We start from the raw sequence: 19,746 nt of genomic DNA on the forward strand, positions 1-19,746 counted from the left end.
GCTGAACGATTGCTGAATGCAATCGCAGATGACTCTGAGATTGAAGATTTGTCAGATGGTGAAGAGAATGATCCTGCTGTGGGTCAAGTAGTACTGTTCGTACTACAACTACTGTTGTAGTTTTAGTATATAGTTCTAGTTCTAGTGTAGTGTAGTATAGTTTAGATTTGTAAATAGTTGAGTTGATTAGTTCGGCTTTGGTTAAACTGATCATGGTTGTTAGGCAAGAATGACTAAACGTATGAACTAAATTAGACTTAATCTAATGAAGCATTGTGTGCTGAAAATGTTTGATCAGGAACACTGAAACAGATACAATGTACAAATGTTAGCTAGTTAATGTAATACAGAAGAAATATCCTAACAGTTTACTGATTTGGAGAGCAGTCAGCATATATGCTGAAAATCTCAGCTTTAGTGAAACTGTTCATATGTGCTGCATTTTCTCAGCTTCAGTTAAACTTTTCCAAGAAAAATCTAAAAAATCCTCCAGGCTCTTGTTTTATAGAGGAGAAGAAAAAAACTATATAACCTATAAAATATAGCATATAGCTGAACTATCTTAAATAAGTCACCTGTGATTTCAACTTTTGATAAATTAAGTTTTATTTTCAAACTTTGAGTATTCAATAGCAACATGTATGTAAATGCATGGTATGTGGGATGTGGGTGGTAATGTGGGCGGGACTTTCAGATTGGCATATAAGGTGAGGCCACCAAGTACCTGTTACTGTCTTCTGAGACTGGAACAGCGTCACGTCTTCACTGAAGATTTCTCCTGTTTTTTTCCTGTTCTACTCAACAGTTCTTTCATTCCTGAAAATGGCTCCCAAGCGGTAAGTCAAGATTAATTTTATAGTTCACAGTGTAGTTGCTCAATGTAGTAAGAGTATACCCATTTACCCAAGCTGACATTTAAAGCATATTTTCTGATGGCTCCCAAACTTCTCCCTGAGTAAAGCTTTAAATTAAGTGAAGAATGTCTTTTTCTATTTGCAGCAAACCCACCAGACACTTTCTGCTGTGTCCTGTGTGCAAGAGACCCCAGAATTGCCTTTCCGTACATCTGCACAAGGTCTGCATGAAGACCGATACACGTGAAGCCATAAAAGCAGTGGTGAAGAAGGAAAAAAGGAACCTCCATGAGCTTGAGTCTTCTGGCAGGGTGATCAGCCATGCGCACCTTCGGCAAATTATGGATGATACTGATCCACTGAGCAGGTTGGTGGAAGAGCTTTTCAGTCTTTTTCTGTAAAAATGTATCTCATGAACTAAATTAGACTTAATGTAATGAAGCACTGTGTGCTGAAAATGTTTTATCAGGAACACTGAAACAGATACAATGTACAAATGTTTGCTAGTTTATGTAATACAGAAGAAATATCCTGTTGAGTTGACAGCAACAGTTTACTTATTTGGAGAGCAGTCAGCATACTTCTTGTTTACTCTCTGAATTGTATTACATTTTCTGAACTGTATTGAATAAGATTATCTAAATTGTGTTTGTGTTTTTAAATGAAAGGATGATTGAGGAGCTGCAGCGTCGGCACATGGTGGTGACTGGTGTCCCTCCACCACCGCCTAATGCCAACGTTGTGGGAGCGACCACACAGCCACCCCAGAGTGTGGCCGCTGAAGCAGCTGAGAGCGAGGCTGAGAGCGAGGACGCTGAGGCAGCGGAGAGCGGGGCTGAGAGCGGGGCTGAGACTGCCTCTGTCAGCAGTGGCGAGACCTTTCAATGGTGAGAATCTCAGTTTTACAACTTCACTGACGGTGTTTGTTTTTGATTGTGAGTCACATGAATCAAAAATATTCAGTATACAACAACAATTCACTATTCTAACAATTTACTGCAACACTTTTCCCACGTTGCAGTAACCCAGATGTGCAGCGGAAGAAGGGTGCCAGGAAGCTCATGGCAGAGAAGGGCCTTTATGAGAAGCACTCCATGGACTATCCGTTGCTGAAGGACTTTGCCACATACCTGGAGAAAGAACTCCAAAATGAAAATTACAAACAGGAGGTGAGGACTACCATAAAACACTCTGTGTTTATTAAAAACTTCTGACTGTCTGAGTAAAAAAAAATATTCAGTGAGCAGAAGGTAATTTAACATGCTTTTTTTCAGGTTGACAACGTTGCTCGTTTCCTGTACTACGCGGACCCACAGGCCACATCCCTGGAGTTCGTCAGGAACAGGGAAAAGATCTCGCAGTACCTCCGTGACCTCTCTGAGGCAAAGCTGACAAAGCAAACTCAGCAGAATTATCTCAAGAGCTTGAAAAGGTTGGTGCATTTGGTGCTTTTTTTCATACAATCTCAACACTTATGGAGACAATAAACATAATTGGGCTTAAATACATATACTTAAATACTTGTACTTCCTCCGACAGATTCCTGTCGTACCATACAGTCAACACCAACCTGAGGCACGAGGATCGGCCACTCTTTGAGGACTGCAAGCACTTCATTGAGTTCATTGGGTCTCTGCAGAAATGCTGCTCCAAGCAAGTGGGCAAAGAGATCACCCAAAAGAGGTAAGTTTAATTGTTCTCACCCACCTAACTGGATTACAGTACACACATGTGAGCAATGTGGCATGTAATGTTGTGATTTGTTAACAACCTTTTATCTATTTCCTTTTATCTATTTTCTCATTGGCATAGCATGTTGACTGAGCAACAACAGCTGACACCACATGACTGCTTGGCTGTGCTGAGGGCTGCCAAGAAGGACTTTATGGCAGTTGTGTCGAAGGTCTTTCAGGACAAAAATGTCATCCTGGAGACGGCCGAGTGCTGCCTTGTGGTGTACTACCTCCAGGCAGTGGTCATCCTAAAGCACCTCCAGCGACCAGGCGTGGTGACGCACATGACTGTGAGTATTCCTATGCTCTTTTTGTCTGCATTGTTAGTACATTTCACCTGACATTTTTGCCATTCCCCATACTAATCAATCTGATGTCCTTGTTTTGTGCAGGTGCAGGAGTGGGAGGCACGTACGAGAGACAGTTCAGGCAACGTCATTATTGGTGTTAAAGAGCACAAGACGGCCGCACAGCAAGTTGCCACGTTTGCCCTGTCACAGGAGGAGGAGCGTGTAAGTTCATCAGATTTCCTCTGAGGATCTGTCAGAACCTGTTCAAAAGCAGAAATGAATCTTTATTCCTATGTTCCCTCTGCCAACAGTGGTTTGATGTGTACTACACACTAGTGCGGCCACAACTCCTCAAGTTCCCTAAGAAGCGCAAGCGGGACGACTCAGGTGATGATGAGGAACAGGAACGTTTCTTCATCTCCACCACGGGGAGGCCGATCTATAATTCCTCCAATGACCTGAAACGGCTGCACTCAAAGTAAGCTAACCATCAGGATTCATTTTCCCTCCAAAATGTACTTCTGTAAACAGCTGTCTCAGCTCTCTGGTGCGATGTGTTAATTGATGTCATATTAACATCGGTTTAAACTTTCACTTTAGATACAAACTCAAGCCAGTGACCAACCAAGAGGCACGCCGAGTCTTCGAGACGGCCACAAAGACAATGACTGACACAGAGAAGTCTCTGGTGGCCGACTACCTCACCCATTCCACTGCGACGGAGGAGAAACATTACCGCATGAAGCAGCCGGAGACCATAGTGATGGCCAATCAACTGCTGGCTAGGCTTGCTGGTGACTCAAGGTAAGGATGTCTTACATTTGTCAACAATTAATACCATCAACAATTTGTATACATCATCAAACCCCCCATCATTTATATGCAGGCACACTGAACACTTATCTAATACTCTTCTTCTCCTTCTCCTTCTTCTCTTATTTAGTGTTGAGTCTGCAGATGAGGGTCCCAGTCATGCTACCCGTGGCGCTGCTCGCGATGCTGCCCACAAGCCTGCCTGTGCTACAAATGTGCAGATGGATGTACAAGCAGCATTTGACCGTCTGCTGGAAACGCACCCGGTGACTCTGGACGGGGACGCGCCAAACAAGACAAAGCGCACGAAGGTGTCACCCGACTTTCAGCGGCAGTTGTACGAGCGTTGGCTGAAGGCACAGATGAAACTGCGCGTGCAGCATGTTCTCTGTGAGTATTTCCTCAATGTTTAATGAAACATTTTCACTTATCAATGCTATGTACATGATTCAAAGTTGTCGATTATATTTCTCTTAACTAAGGAAACCTTTTAATGTTTTCTCAACAGCATACTTCTGCCGACGTCTCCCAACTGAGAACCGGGTCAGCACCTGGATTTCTAAGCAGGGATGGAAGAGCAACCTCCCCACCTCTGCCAGAATCATCAAGGAGTGGAAGCCCTCAGGATCAGTGGACATGGCCATGGATTCCAGACACATCCAGAAAATGACAAGTTCTCAGAAGTGGAGAGGACTGCGGGTGACTGAGATAGAGGGGAAAGGCAAGGGTGTCGTTGCCACTCGCAGATTTCAGACCGGTGAGGTGGTCTGTGATTACCATGGGCGGGTGATCACAGCCAAAGAGGGCCACGCCATACACCAGAACACCAGTGAGGAGGAGACTGGATATATGTTTTTCTACACCAATCAAAAAGGACAGCCCATGTGCATCGATGCACATTCTGCTTTTTGTGAGTGCCACCCCGAAATGCAGACTGTTGGAAGGTTCATCAATCATTCGCAGAAAAAAGCCAATCTCAGGCCCAGGTTTTATGCAGGGGACGACAAAGAAGTCATTCTTTTCCTCGCTACCAGGGACATTGAGGTGAATGAGGAACTCCTTTTTCACTACGGCGTGGGCAAAAAGTCCTTTCGGGAATCTCCAGAACACTGAAGTGTACTTCGGCCGAAGTCTACCAACTGAAAACCAGATCAGCGCCTGGATTTCTAAGCAGGGGTGGAAGAGCAACCTCCACCTGGCCTGCATTTTCAAGGCCTGTTTTCAGGTCCTGACCCAAGGACATTGTTAGACTGCAAAGCCATGCTTGTAAAACCAACTTGAATCGTTGTATTATTGTAAGATTAATCCATGAGGCCTGGATGTTTAAATCCAGCGCTGATTTGATTCATAGCTGGCCAACCCTTTTCCCTCTTTCCTTGCTCCTTCCTCTCCCCCTGCTGTCTCCTCTCTTTCCTTGCTCCTTCCTCTCCCCCTGCCCCCAACCCGGCCCGTTGGTCTACCAACAACTTTGGGCCAAAGCGTTGCTCCAGTGTGGCTTTTATTTCACTGTTTTAATCATGAACAACTGTTAATACATTTTAGCCCCCTCTCTTTATTTTCTTTTAGTCATTGGGGTCGCCTCCTCTGAAACGGTGATGTTGGACTCTAGTTGAGTCCAGTCTAGTATTGGTGCACTTTCTATATGTAAGAAATTCTCTGTACAGAAAACAATAAAGTGGAAGTGCTTAAACTTTATCTGTCTCTCTGTGTATGTTCTTGTATGAAACACAGGTTGTAACCCCCCCCACACACACACACACACACCCACACCCACCCCACTCTCTCACACCTCTGTCCCTCTGATGTCAGCTGTGAAGTGTGTCTCCAATACAGATGCAATTTTCCTCCATCCTCCACAGGCTGCTTCAGCATTCACAGATATGAGCCTTTGCTGGACCTCCATCAACATCCCCTCCACACACCCCACCTCACCCTGACTGAAACAAAAACTGGACAAGAATGACTTAAAAATGTATTTCATGAACTAAGTTAGACTTAATGTGATGAAGCACTGTGTGCTGAAAATGTTTGATCAGGAACACTGAAACAGATACAATGTACAAATGTTAGCTAGTTAATGTAATACAGAAGAAATATCCTGTTGAGATGACAGCAACAGTTTACTTATTTGGAGAGCAGTCAGCATATATGCTGAAAATCTCAGCTTTAGTGAAACTGTTCATTGTAGGAGCACCAAACTTTTATGTTTTAATGTTTCTCAAATTACATGTTTTTCTGTTTCATGTAAAGCACATTGAGTTGCCATTGTGCCTCGCCTTATTCAGGTTTTAAACTTTCAGAGTCATCAAGAGTCATCAAGGTAACTCATGATGCAGGTATAGTCCATCAAGGGCTATTGTCAGGTGACCATGTATGTAAATCATGATGCAGGTATAGTCCATCAAGGGCTATTGTCAGGTGACCATGTATGTAAATCATGATGCAGGTATAGTCCATCAAGGGCTATTGTCAGGTGACCATGTATGTAAATCATTATGCAGGAATGTTTTTGTTGTCCAGAAGAAAAAAGCTGTTTTGACTGTGAGTTCAGACCTTGTTGAAAACCAGAATTAGATCATGTGCTGAACTATCTCAATTTAAGTGAATTCAACCTTTGACAAAGCTTTTAAACTATAGTACTAAAAGAAAAAGGAAAAAGTTTAACTTCTTCTTGACTCTGACTGAAACAAAAAAACAGTCAAAAATGTGCAGATGGATGTACAAGCAGCATTTGACCGTCTGCTGGAAACTCCAGAGTGTCCAGGCCAGAGTGTACCCAGGCTAGGCTCATTACACAAAGGGCTCACTACACAAAGACAAAAAAGAAAAAAAAAAGCAGGACTTTGTGGTGAATAGGCAGGCTCTGGCCTCTAGCTGTCAGCTTTTGGTTGTTTTGACTTTTTTCTACTGATTTCTTTTTAGAAAAAATAAGAAAATTATCAGAGGTTGGCATCCTGGAAAGTAAAATATCAGAAAAAACCTCAAGTGACCAGCAGCGAGCCAAATAAGTAAAAAATAAACCCTGCTCCCAACTACGGTTCGGAGTGAGAGAGAAAGAGGGTTAAGAAGGTAACACTGGGGGCTCGTCCGGGATGCAAGTTTGCCCAAGAAGAGACAGAGAAAAAGAAAAGAGAGACGCAAACGCGCAGGAGATGGCGACACGTGTTACGTTGTTGCTAAGAGACACGGTAAGCTAACTAGCCCAAACGTTAGCACCAACCCGTTTATGACAGACAATAGAGACACTGTTGGAGTTGAGATGGATTCGGTTGATCCAACGGGCGGCGGATATGTCGGCGGCGGGGAGAGCCACAACCCATTCCGAAGTCTACCAACTGAAAACCGGGTCAGCGCCTGGATTTCTAAGCAGGGGTGGAAGAGCAACCTCCACCTGGCCTGCATTTTCAAGGCCTGTTTTCAGGTCCTGACCCAAGGACATTGCTAGACTGCAAAGCCATGCTTGTAAAACCAACTTGAATCGTTGTATAACTGTAAGATTAATCCATGAGGCCTGGATGTTTAAATGCAGTGCTGATTTGATTCAGAGCTGGCCAACCCTTTTCCCTCTTTCCTTGCTCCTTCCTCTCCCCCTGCTGTCTCCTCTCTTTCCTTGGTCCTTCCTCTCCCCCTGCCCCCCACTTTCCTTGCCCAAAGTTGCTCCAGTGTGGCTTTTATTTCACTGTTTTAATCATGAACAACCGTTAATACATTTTAGCCCCCTCTCTTTATTTTCTTTTAGTCATTGGGGTCGCCTCCTCTGAAACGGTGATGTTGGACTCTAGTTGAGTCCAGTCTAGTATTGGTGCACTTTCTATATAAAAGAAATTCTATGTACAGAAAACAATAAAGTGGAAGTGCTTAAACTTTATCTGTCTCTCTGTGTATGTTCTTGTATGAAACACAGGTTGTAACCCCCCCCCCCACACACACACACACACACACCCACACCCACCCCACTCTCTCACACCTCTGTCCCTCTGATGTCAGCTGTGAAGTGTGTCTCCAATACAGATGCAATTTTCCTCCATCCTCCACAGGCTGCTTCAGCATTCACAGATATGAGCCTTTGCTGGACCTCCATCAACATCCCCTCCACACACCCCACCTTACTCTTCTTCACCCTGACTGAAACAAAAACTGGACAAGAATGACTTAAAAAATGTATTTCATGAACTAAGTTAGACTTACTTTAATGAAGCACTGTGTGCTGAAAATGTTTTATCAGGAACACTGAAACAGATACAATGTACAAATGTTTGCTAGTTAATGTAATACAGAAGAAATATCCTGTTGAGATGACAGCAACAGTTTACTTATTTGGAGAGCAGTCAGCATATATGCTGAAAATCTCAGCTTTAGTGAAACTGTTCATATGTGCTGCATTTTCTCAGCTTCAGTTAAACTTTTCCAAGAAAAATGTAAAAAATCCTCCAGGTTCTTGTTTTATAAAGTAAAAGAAAAAACTACATAACCTATAAAATATAGCATATAGCTGAACTATCTTAAATAAGTCACCTGTGATTTCAACTTTTGATAAATTAAGTTTTTTTTTTCAAACTTTGAGTATTCAATAGCAATATGTATGTAAATGCATGGTATGTGGGATGTGGGTGGTAATGTGGGCGGGACTTTCAGATTGGCATATAAGGTGAGGCCACCAAGTACCTGTTACTGTCTTCTGAGACTGGAACAGCGTCACGTCTTCACTGAAGATTTCTCCTGTTTTTTTCCTGTTCTACTCAACAGTTCTTTCATTCCTGAAAATGGCTCCCAAGCGGTAAGTCAAGATTAATTTTATAGTTCACAGTGTAGTTGCTCAATGTAGTAAGAGTATACCCATTTACCCAAGCTGACATTTAAAGCATATTTTCTGATGGCTCCCAAACTTCTCCCTGAGTAAAGCTTTAAATTAAGTAAAGAATGTCTTTTTCTATTTGCAGCAAACCCATCAGACGCTTTCTGCTGTGTCCTGTGTGCAAGAGACCCCAGAATTGCCTTTCCGTACATCTGCGCAAGGTCTGCATGAAGACCGATACACGTGAAGCCATAAAAGCAGTGGTGAAGAAGGAAAAAAGGAACGTCCATCAGCTTCTGTTTTCTGGCAGGGTGATCAGCCAAGCGCGCCTTCGGCAAATTATGGATGATACTGATCCACTGAGCAGGTTGGTGGAAGAGCTTTTCAGTCTTTTTCACACAAATGTATCTCATGAACTAAGTTAGACTTACTTGAAGCGGTGTGTGCTGAAAATGTTTGATCAGGAACACTGAAACAGATACAATGTACACATGTTAGCTAGTTAATGTAATACAGAAGAAATATCCTGTTGAGTTGACAGCAACAGTTTACTTATTTGGAGAGCAGTCAGCATATATGCTGAAAATCTCAGCTTTAGTGAAACTGTTCATTGTAGGAGCATCAAACATTTATGTTTTAATGTTTCTCAAATTACATGTTTTTCTGTTTCATGTAAAGCACATTGAGTTGCCATTGTGCCTCGCCTTATTCAGGTTTTAAACTTTCAGAGTCATCAAGAGTCATCAAGGTAACTCATTATGCAGGAATAGTCCATCAAGGGCTATTGTCAGGTGACCATGTATGTAAATCATTATGCAGGAATGTTTTTGTTGTCCAGAAGAAAAAAAGTTTAACTTCTTCTTCACTCTGACTGAAACAAAAAATGGAAGAAATATCCCGTTGAGATGACAGCAACAGAACTTGAATGAGATTATCTAAATTGTGTTTGTTTTTTAAATGAAAGGATGATTGAGGAGCTGCAGCATCGGCACATAGTGGTGACTGGTGTCCCTCCACCACTGCCGAATGCCAACGTTGTGGGAGCGACCACACAGCCACCCCAGAGTGTGGCCGCTGAGAGCGAGGCTGAGAGCGGGACTGAGACTGCCTCTGTCAGCAGTGGCGAGACCTTTCAATGGTGAGAATCTCAGTTTTAAAACTTCACTGACGATGTTTGTTTTTGATTGTGAGTCACATGAATCAAAAATATTCAGTATTTAACAACAATTCACTATTCTAACACTTTTCCCGCGTTGCAGTAACCCAGATGTGCAGCAGAAGAAGGGTGCCAGGAAGCTCATGGCAGAGAAGGGCCTTTATGAGAAGCACTCCATGGACTATCCGTTGCTGAAGGACTTTGCCACATACCTGGAGAAAAACCTCCAAAATGAAAATTACAAACAGGAGGTGAGGACTACCATAAAACACTCTGTGTTTATTAAAAACTTCTGACTGTCTGAGTAAAAAAAAATATTCAGTGAGCAGAAGGTAATTTAACATGCTTTTTTTCAGGTTGACAACGTTGCTCGTTTCCTGTACTACGCGGACCCACAGGCCCCATCCCTGGAGTTCGTCAGGAACAGGGAAAAGATCTCGCAGTACCTCCGTGAGCTCTCTGAGGCAAAGCTGACAAAGCAAACTCAGCAGAATTATCTCAAGAGCTTGAAAAGGTTGGTGCATTTGGTGCTTTTTTTCATACAACCTCAACACTTATGGAGACAATAAACATAATTGGGCTTAAATACATATACTTAAATACTTGTACTTCCTCCGACAGATTCCTGTCGTACCATACAGTCAACACCAACCTGAGGCACGTGGATCGGCCTCTCTTTGAGGACTGCAAGCACTTCATTGAGTTCATTGGGTCTCTGCAGAAATGCTGCCCCAAGCAAGTGAGCAAAGAGATCACCCAAAAGAGGTAAGTTTAATTGTTCTCACCCACCTAACTGGATTTCAGTACACATATGTGAGCAATGTGTCATGTAATGTTGTGATTTGTTAATAACCTTTTGTCTATTTTCTCATTGGCATAGCATGTTGACTGAGCAACAACAGCTGACACCACATGACTGCTTGGCTGTGCTGAGGGCTGCCAAGAAGGACTTTATGGCAGTTGTGTCGAAGGTCTTTCTGGACAAAAATGTAATCCTGGAGATGGCTGAGTGCAGCCTTGTGGTGTACTACCTCCAGGCAGTGGTCATCCTAAAGCACCTCCAGCGACCAGGCGTGGTGACGCACATGACTGTGAGTATTCCTATGCTCTTTTTGTCTGCATTGTTAGTAAATTTCACCTGACATTTTTGCCATTCCCCATACTAATCAATCTGATGTCCTTGTTTTGTGCAGGTGCAGGAGTGGGAGGCACGTACGAGAGACAGTTCAGGCAACGTCATTATTGGTGTTAAAGGGCACAAGACAGCCGCACAGCAAGTTGCCACTTTTGCCCTGTCACAGGAGGAGGAGCGTGTAAGTTCATCAGATTTCCTCTGAGGATCTGTCAGAACCTGTTCAAAAGCAGAAATGAATCTTTATTCCTATGTTCCCTCTGCCAACAGTGGTTTGATATGTACTACACACGAGTGCGGCCACAACTCCTCAAGTCCCCTAAGAAGCACAAGCGGGACGAGTCAGGTGATGATGAGGAACAGGAACATTTCTTCATCTCCACCACGGGGAGGCCGATCTATAATTCCTCCAAAGACCTGAAACGGCTGCACTCAAAGTAAGCTAACCATCAGGATTCATTTTCCCTCCAAAATGTACTTCTGTAAACAGCTGTCTCAGCTCTCTGGTGCGATGTGTTAATTGATGTCATACTAACATCGGTTTAAACTTTCACTTTAGATACAAGCTCAAGCCAGTGACCAACCAAGAGGCACGCCGAGTCTTCGAGACGGCCACAAAGACAATGACTGACGCAGAGAAGTCTCTGGTGGCCGACTACCTCACCCATTCCACTGCGACGGAGGAGAACCATTACCGCATGAAGCAGCCGGAGACCATAGTGATGGCCAATCAACTGCTGGCTAGGCTTGCTGGTGACTCAAGGTAAGGATGTCTTACATTTGTCAAGAATTAATACCATCAACAATTTGTATACATCATCAAACCCCCCATCATTTATATGCAGGCACACTGAACACTTATCTAATACTCTTCTTCTCCTTTTTCTCTTATGTAGTGTTGAGTCTGCAGATGAGGGTCCCAGTCATGCTACCCGTGGCGCTGCTCGCGATGTTGCCCACAAGCCTGCCTGTGCTACAAATGTGCAGATGGATGTACAAGCAGCATTTGACCGTCTGCTGGAAACGCACCCGGTGACTCTGGACGGGGACGTGCCAAACAAGACAGAGCGCACGAAGGTGTCACAAGACTTGCAGCGGCAGTTGTACGAGCGTTGGCTGAAGGCACAGATGAAACTGCGCGTGCAGCATGTTCTCTGTGAGTATTTCCTCAATGTTTAATGAAACATTTTCACTTATCAATGCTATGTACATGATTCAAAGTTGTCGATTATATTTCTCTTAACTAAGGAAACCTTTTAATGTTTTCTCCACAGCATACTTCTGCCGACGTCTCCCAACTGAGAACCGGGTCAGCACCTGGATTTCTAAGCAGGGATGGAAGAGCAACCTCCCCACCTCTGCCAGAATCATCAAGGAGTGGAAGCCCTCAGGATCAGTGGACATTCCAGACACATCCAGATAATGACAAGTTCTCAGAAGTGGAGAGGACTACGGGTGACTGAGATAGAGGGGAAAGGCAAGGGTGTCGTTGCCACTCGCAGATTTCAGACCGGTGAGGTGGTCTGTGATTACCATGGGAGGGTGATCACAGCCAAAGAGGGCCACGCCATACACCAGAACACCAGTGAGGAGGAGACTGGATATATGTTTTTCTACACCAATCAAGAAGGACAGCCCATGTGCATCGATGCACATTCTGCTTTTTGTGAGTGCCACCCCGAAATGCAGACTGTTGGAAGGTTCATCAATCATTCGCAGAAAAAAGCCAATCTCAGGCCCAGGTTTTATGCAGGGGACGACAAAGAAGTCATTCTTTTCCTCGCTACCAGGGACATTGAGGTGAATGAGGAACTCCTTTTTCACTACGGCGTGGGCAAAAAGTCCTTTCGGGGAGAGGGCTTGGACCTTTCTTGGCTCTCTTAGACTTGGAGTCTCCAGAACACTGAGGTGTACTTCGGCCGAAGTCTACCAACTGAAAAGCGGGTCAGCGCCTGGATTTCTAAGCAGGGGTGGAAGAGCAACCTCCACCTGGCCTGCATTTTCAAGGCCTGTTTTCAGGTCCTGACCCAAGGACATTGTTAGACTGCAAAGCCATGCTTGTAAAACCAACTTGAATCGTTGTATTACTGTAAGATTAATCCATGAGGCCTGGATGTTTAAATCCAGTGCTGATTTGATTCAGAGCTGGCCAACCCTTTTCCCTCTTTCCTTGCTCCTTCCTCTCCCCCTGCTGTCTCCTCTCTTTCCTTGGTCCTTCCTCTCCCCCTGCCCCCCACTTTCCTTGCCCAAAGTTGCTCCAGTGTGGCTTTTATTTCACTGTTTTAATCATGAACAACTGTTAATACATTTTAGCCCCCTCTCTTTATTTTCTTTTAGTCATTGGCGTCGCCTCCTCTGAAACGGTGATGTTGGACTCTAGTTGAGTCCAGTCTAGTATTGGTGCACTTTCTATATATAAGAAATTCTCTGTACAGAAAACAATAAAGTGGAAGTGCTTAAACTTTATCTGTCTCTCTGTGTATGTTCTTGTATGAAACACAGGTTGTAACCCCCCCCCCCCCCCCCCCCCCCACACACACACACACACACACACACACACACCCCACTCTCTCACACCTCTGTCCCTCTGATGCCAGCTGTGAAGTGTGTCTCCAATACAGATGCAATTTTCCTCCATCCTCCACAGGCTGCTTCAGCATTCACAGATATGAGCCTTTGCTGGACCTCCATCAACATCCCCTCCACACACCCCACCTTACTCTTCTTCACCCTGACTCCATCAAGGGCTATTGTCAGGTGACCATGTATGTCAATCATGATGCAGGTATAGTCCATCAAGGGCTATTGTCAGGTGACCATGTATGTCAATCATGATGCAGGAATGTTTTTGTTGTCCAGAAGAAAAAAGCTGTTTTGACTGTGAGTTCAGAGCCTCGTTGAAAACCAGAATTGGATCATGTGATGAACTATCTCAATTTAAGTGAATTCAACCTTTGACAAAGCTTTTAAACTATAGTACTAAAAGAAAAAGGAAAAAAGTTTAACTTCTTCACTCTGACTGAAACAAAAAATGGTGAAAAATGACTTAAAAAATGTATTTCTTGAACTAAGTTAGACTTAATTTAATGAAGCACTGTGTGCTGAAAATGTTTTATCAGTTATCAAGCGGGCGTTTAATGTGGTCAATTTTATGCAATTTTCAGAGCTGGCTCAGAGGTGGCATCTGGTCTGTACATTTCAGCTGATATTTCAGGCTGACATGATCTGATATGCTGGAGTCACACACTGTGCCTCTCATGTGGGCCGATCCATTTTGAAGCCTTTTAGAATCTCCCACTGAATGTTATTTTACATATTAGAACCACCAACAGAAGCTCTTTAAATCAGTATACCACAGTAATAAACTGTGGCATCCACACACAGCTGCCCCTTGGCTGATGTGTAGAGTACCAGCGCCCCCTACATGGAGAAAGTATAAAGTATCAGAGAGGCTGTTTGACTGTCTCAGCAGGGTGCCTTTGATTCCTTCATAGTTCATCCACTCATCCCATGTCATTTACTTCTTTGACCAACTGGTACCCAGTGTACATTTGTATGTATATCAAACTAGTGTCAATTTGTCTACTTCATTTAGACAACATAGAGATGTCTGTAATTTATTTTTCACATTGCTCCATAAATGACAGACTAACGTGTCAGGGTGCTCTATTTCATCCACTTAGCTCCATCTCCTCCAGTATCACAGTGCTGCCAACTCACACTTTTGGTGTGAAGCATGTATTGTCAGGCACAAATCTCACCCTGGCCAAACTGCAGAAGGAAGGATCAGTTCATGCGTCTCCAAAAAGAGAGAGGAGCTGTGCATGATTTACGCACCTGGCTTCACAGGCTTGCAATTCTTTTTACACACATAAGCCTTTGCAAAATGAAATGAACTGGGGATTTAATTTTTTTTATGTAGTTAGAAAAAATCCAGAAATGGACAAAAATTACATTTTGATTTAAACACTTTTCGCCCATCGGTCGACCAGCAACTTTGGGCCAAAGCGTTGCTCCAGTGTGGCTTTTATTCACTGTTTTAATCATGAACAACTGTTAATACATTTTAGCCCCCTCTCTTTATTTTCTTTTTGTCATTGGGGTCGCCTCCTCTGAAACGGTGATGCTGGACTCTAGTTGAGTCCAGTCTAGTATTGGTGCACGCGGTGGGCACGTGCTGAAAAAAAAAAAGTGATAAACATGAAAATTGAAATTGTTTTTGCAAAGCCTAAAGCCGCAACGGTGCACGCCGTGACACCGGTCGCCGCGTTCAAGCCTTTGCGTGCCCCCCGGTGGCCCGGGGGTGCATGTGGACCGCTTCCGGGCACATGTGCTCCATGGATGTGCCACATGCAAAATATAACAGATGCATTATGAAGCCTAACTGCAAGTGTATCACCGTAGTAACCAACGCGTCTTCCCCCACTGGCCCGCTGCAGATTCCTCGCGGTGGGCACATGTGCTGAAAAAAAAAAAGTGATAAACATGAAAATTGAAATTGTTTTTGCAAAGCCTAAAGCCGCAACGGTGCACGCCGTGACGCCGGTCGCCGCGTTCAAGCCTTTGCGTGCCCCCCGGTGGCCCGGGGGTGCATGTGGATCGCTCCCGGGCACATGTGCTCCATGGATGTGCCACATGCAAAATATAACAGTTCAATAATGCATTATGAAGCCTAACTGCAAGTGTATCACCGTCGTAACCAACGCGTCTTCCCCCACTGGCCCGCTGCAGATTCCTCGCGGTGGGCACATGTGCTGAAAAAAAAAATGTGATAAACATGAAAATTGAAATTGTTTTTGCAAAGCCTAAAGCCGCAACGGTGCGGGCCGTGACGCCGCTCGCCGCGTTTGAGCCTTTGCATCTGGCAAGTGGACAAATGCGTACGGGCTTGGGCCCAAGCGTCTGGAGAGTGGACAAATGCAGGAATGTTTTTGTTGTCCAGAAGAAAAAAGCTGTTTTGACTGTGAGTTCAGACCTTGTTGAAAACCAGAATTAGATCATGTGATGAACTATCTCAATTTAAGTGAATTCAACCTTTGACAAAGCTTTTAAACTATAGTACTAAAAGAAAAAGGAAAAAGTTTAACTTCTTCTTGACTCTGACTGAAACAAAAAAACAGTCAAAAATGTGCAGATGGATGTACAAGCAGTATTTGACCGTCTGCTGGAAACTCCAGAGTGTCCAGTCCAGAGTGTACCCAGGCTAGGCTCATTACACAAAGGGCTCATTACACAAAGGGCTCATTACACAAAGACAAAAAAGAAAAAAAAAAGCAGGACTTTGTGGTGAATAGGCAGGCTCTGGCCTCTCGCTGTCAGCTTTTGGTTGTTTTGACTTTTTTCTACTGATTTCTTTTTAGAAAAAATAAGAAAATTATCAGAGGTTGGCATCCTGGAAAGTAAAATATCAGAAAAAACCTCAAGTTACCAGCAGCGAGCCAAATAAGTAAAAAATAAACCCTGCTCCCAACTACGGTTTGGAGTGAGAGAGAAAGAGGGTTAAGAAGGTAACACTGGGGGCTCGTCCGGGATGCAAGTTTGCCCAAGAAGAGACAGATAAAAAGAAAAGAGAGACGTAAACACGCAGGAGATGGCGACACGTGTTACGTTGTTGCTAAGAGACACGGTAAGCTAACTAGCCCAAACGTTAGCACCAACCCGTTTATGACAGACAATAGAGACACTGTTGGAGTTGAGATGGATTCGGTTGATCCAACGGGCGGCGGATATGTCGGCGGCGGGGAGAGCCACAACCCATTCCGAAGTCTACCAACTGAAAAGCGGGTCAGCGCCTGGATTTCTAAGCAGGGGTGGAAGAGCAACCTCCACCTGGCCTGCATTTTCAAGGCCTGTTTTCAGGTCCTGACCCAAGGACATTGTTAGACTGCAAAGCCATGCTTGTAAAACCAACTTGAATCGTTGTATAACTGTAAGATTAATCCATGAGGCCTGGATGTTTAAATCCAGTGCTGATTTGATTCAGAGCTGGCCAACGCTTTTCCCTCTTTCCTTGCTCCTTCCTCTCCCCCTGCTGTCTCCTCTCTTTCCTTGGTCCTTCCTCTCCCCCTGCCCCCCACTTTCCTTGCCCAAAGTTGCTCCAGTGTGGCTTTTATTTCACTGTTTTAATCATGAACAACCGTTAATACATTTTAGCTCCCTCTCTTTATTTTCTTTTAGTCATTGGGGTCACCTCCTCTGAAACGGTGATGCTGGACTCTAGTTGAGTCCAGTCTAGTATTGGTGCACTTTCTATATATAAGAAATTCTCTGTACAGAAAACAATAAAGTGGAAGTGCTTAAACTTTATCTGTCTCTCTGTGTATGTTCTTGTATGAAACACAGGTTGTAACCCCCCCCCCACACACACACACACACACCCCACTCTCTCACACCTCTGTCCCTCTGATGTCAGCTGTGAAGTGTGTCTCCAATACAGATGCAATTTTCCTCCATCCTCCACAGGCTGCTTCAGCATTCACAGATATGAGCCTTTGCTGGACCTCCATCAACATCCCCTCCACACACCCCACCTCACCCTGACTGAAACAAAAACTGGACAAGAATGACTTAAAAATGTATTTCATGAACTTAATTAGACTTAATGTGATGAAGCACTGTGTGCTGAAAATGTTTTATCAGGAACACTGAAACAGATACAATGTACAAATGTTAGCTAGTTAATGTAATACAGAAGAAAAATCCTGTTGAGATGACAGCAACAGTTTACTTATTTGGAGAGCAGTCAGCATATATGCTGAAAATCTCAGCTTCAGTGAAACTGTTCATTGTAGGAGCACCAAACTTTTATGTTTTAATGTTTCTCAAACTACATGTTTTTCTGTTTCATGTAAAGCACATTGAGTTGCCATTGTGCCTCGTCTTATTCAGGTTTTAAACTTTCAGAGTCATCAAGAGTCATCAAGGGAACTCATTATGCAGGTATAGTCCATCAAGGGCTATTGTCAGGTGACCATGTATGTAAATCATGATGCAGGTATAGTCCATCAAGGGCTATTGTCAGGTGACCATGTATGTAAATCATGATGCAGGTATAGTCCATCAAGGGCTATTGTCAGGTGACCATGTATGTAAATCATTATGCAGGAATGTTTTTGTTGTCCAGAAGAAAAAAGCTGTTTTGACTGTGAGTTCAGACCTTGTTGAAAACCAGAATTAGATCATGTGATGAACTATCTCAATTTAAGTGAATTCAACCTTTGACAAAGCTTTTAAACTATAGTACTAAAAGAAAAAGGAAAAAGTTTAACTTCTTCTTGACTCTTCTTCTTAAACTTTCAGAGTCATCAAGAGTCATCAAGGTAACTCATTATGCAGGAATAGTCCATCAAGGGCTATTGTCAGGTGACCATGTATGTAAATCATTATGCAGGAATGTTTTTGTTGTCCAGAAGAAAAAAAGTTTAACTTCTTCTTCACTCTGACTGAAACAAAAAATGGAAGAAATATCCCGTTGAGATGACAGCAACAGAACTTGAATGAGATTATCTAAATTGTGTTTGTTTTTTAAATGAAAGGATGATTGAGGAGCTGCAGCATCGGCACATAGTGGTGACTGGTGTCCCTCCACCACTGCCGAATGCCAACGTTGTGGGAGCGACCACACAGCCACCCCAGAGTGTGGCCGCTGAGAGCGAGGCTGAGAGCGGGACTGAGACTGCCTCTGTCAGCAGTGGCGAGACCTTTCAATGGTGAGAATCTCAGTTTCACAACTTCACTGACGATGTTTGTTTTTGATTGTGAGTCACATGAATCAAAAATATTCAGTATTTAACAACAATTCACTATTCTAACACTTTTCCCGCGTTGCAGTAACCCAGATGTGCAGCAGAAGAAGGGTGCCAGGAAGCTCATGGCAGAGAAGGGCCTTTATGAGAAGCACTCCATGGACTATCCGTTGCTGAAGGACTTTGCCACATACCTGGAGAAAAACCTCCAAAATGAAAATTACAAACAGGAGGTGAGGACTACCATAAAACACTCTGTGTTTATTAAAAACTTCTGACTGTCTGAGTAAAAAAAAATATTCAGTGAGCAGAAGGTAATTTAACATGCTTTTTTTCAGGTTGACAACGTTGCTCGTTTCCTGTACTACGCGGACCCACAGGCCCCATCCCTGGAGTTCGTCAGGAACAGGGAAAAGATCTCGCAGTACCTCCGTGAGCTCTCTGAGGCAAAGCTGACAAAGCAAACTCAGCAGAATTATCTCAAGAGCTTGAAAAGGTTGGTGCATTTGGTGCTTTTTTTCATACAATCTCAACACTTATGGAGACAATAAACATAATTGGGCTTAAATACATATACTTAAATACTTGTACTTCCTCCGACAGATTCCTGTCGTACCATACAGTCAACACCAACCTGAGGCACGAGGATCGGCCACTCTTTGAGGACTGCAAGCACTTCATTGAGTTCATTGGGTCTCTGCAGAAATGCTGCCCCAAGCAAGACGGCAAAGAGATCACCCAAAAGAGGTAAGTTTAATTGTTCTCACCCACCTAACTGGATTTCAGTACACATATGTGAGCAATGTGGCATGTAATGTTGTGATTTGTTAATAACCTTTTATCTATTTTCTCATTGGCATAGCATGTTGACTGAGCAACAACAGCTGACACCACATGACTGCTTGGCTGTGCTGAGGGCTGCCAAGAAGGACTTTATGGCAGTTGTGTCGAAGGTCTTTCAGGACAAAAATGTAATCCTGGAGACGGCCGAGTGCAGCCTTGTGGTGTACTACCTCCAGGCAGTGGTCATCCTAAAGCACCTCCAGCGACCAGGCGCGGTGGAGAACATGACTGTGAGTATTCCTATGCTCTTTTTGTCTGCATTGTTAGTACATTTCACCTGACATTTTTGCCATTCCCCATACTAATCAATCTGATGTCCTTGTTTTGTGCAGGTGGACGAGTGGGAGGCACGTACGAGAGACAGTTCAGGCAACGTCATTATTGG

At 43.8% G+C, this 19,746-nt stretch overlaps 1 protein-coding gene and 1 long non-coding RNA gene across 2 annotated transcripts; both read left to right on the forward strand.

The window, feature by feature from the left end:
- Positions 1-9,450: 9,450 nt before the first annotated feature.
- Positions 9,451-12,328, forward strand: LOC121611917. Its single transcript, XM_041944648.1, has 10 exons — positions 9,451-9,623; positions 9,745-9,892; positions 9,998-10,155; positions 10,263-10,406; positions 10,522-10,732; positions 10,835-10,954; positions 11,044-11,210; positions 11,333-11,536; positions 11,670-11,929; positions 12,048-12,328. The coding sequence occupies exons 1-10, from the start codon at positions 9,451-9,453 to the stop codon at positions 12,194-12,196; spliced, it is 1,734 nt and encodes a 577-aa protein (XP_041800582.1). The 3' UTR covers positions 12,197-12,328.
- A 6,366-nt stretch (positions 12,329-18,694) lies between these two features.
- On the forward strand, positions 18,695-19,240 carry LOC121625053. Its single transcript, XR_006007888.1, has 3 exons — positions 18,695-18,751; positions 18,857-19,014; positions 19,122-19,240. It is a non-coding gene; the product is annotated as an uncharacterized LOC121625053 (long non-coding RNA).
- The last annotated feature ends 506 nt before the right edge of the window (positions 19,241-19,746 follow it).

Source organism: Chelmon rostratus, chromosome 2 (genome assembly GCF_017976325.1).
Source record: "Chelmon rostratus isolate fCheRos1 chromosome 2, fCheRos1.pri, whole genome shotgun sequence".
NCBI lineage: Eukaryota > Metazoa > Chordata > Actinopteri > Chaetodontiformes > Chaetodontidae > Chelmon > Chelmon rostratus.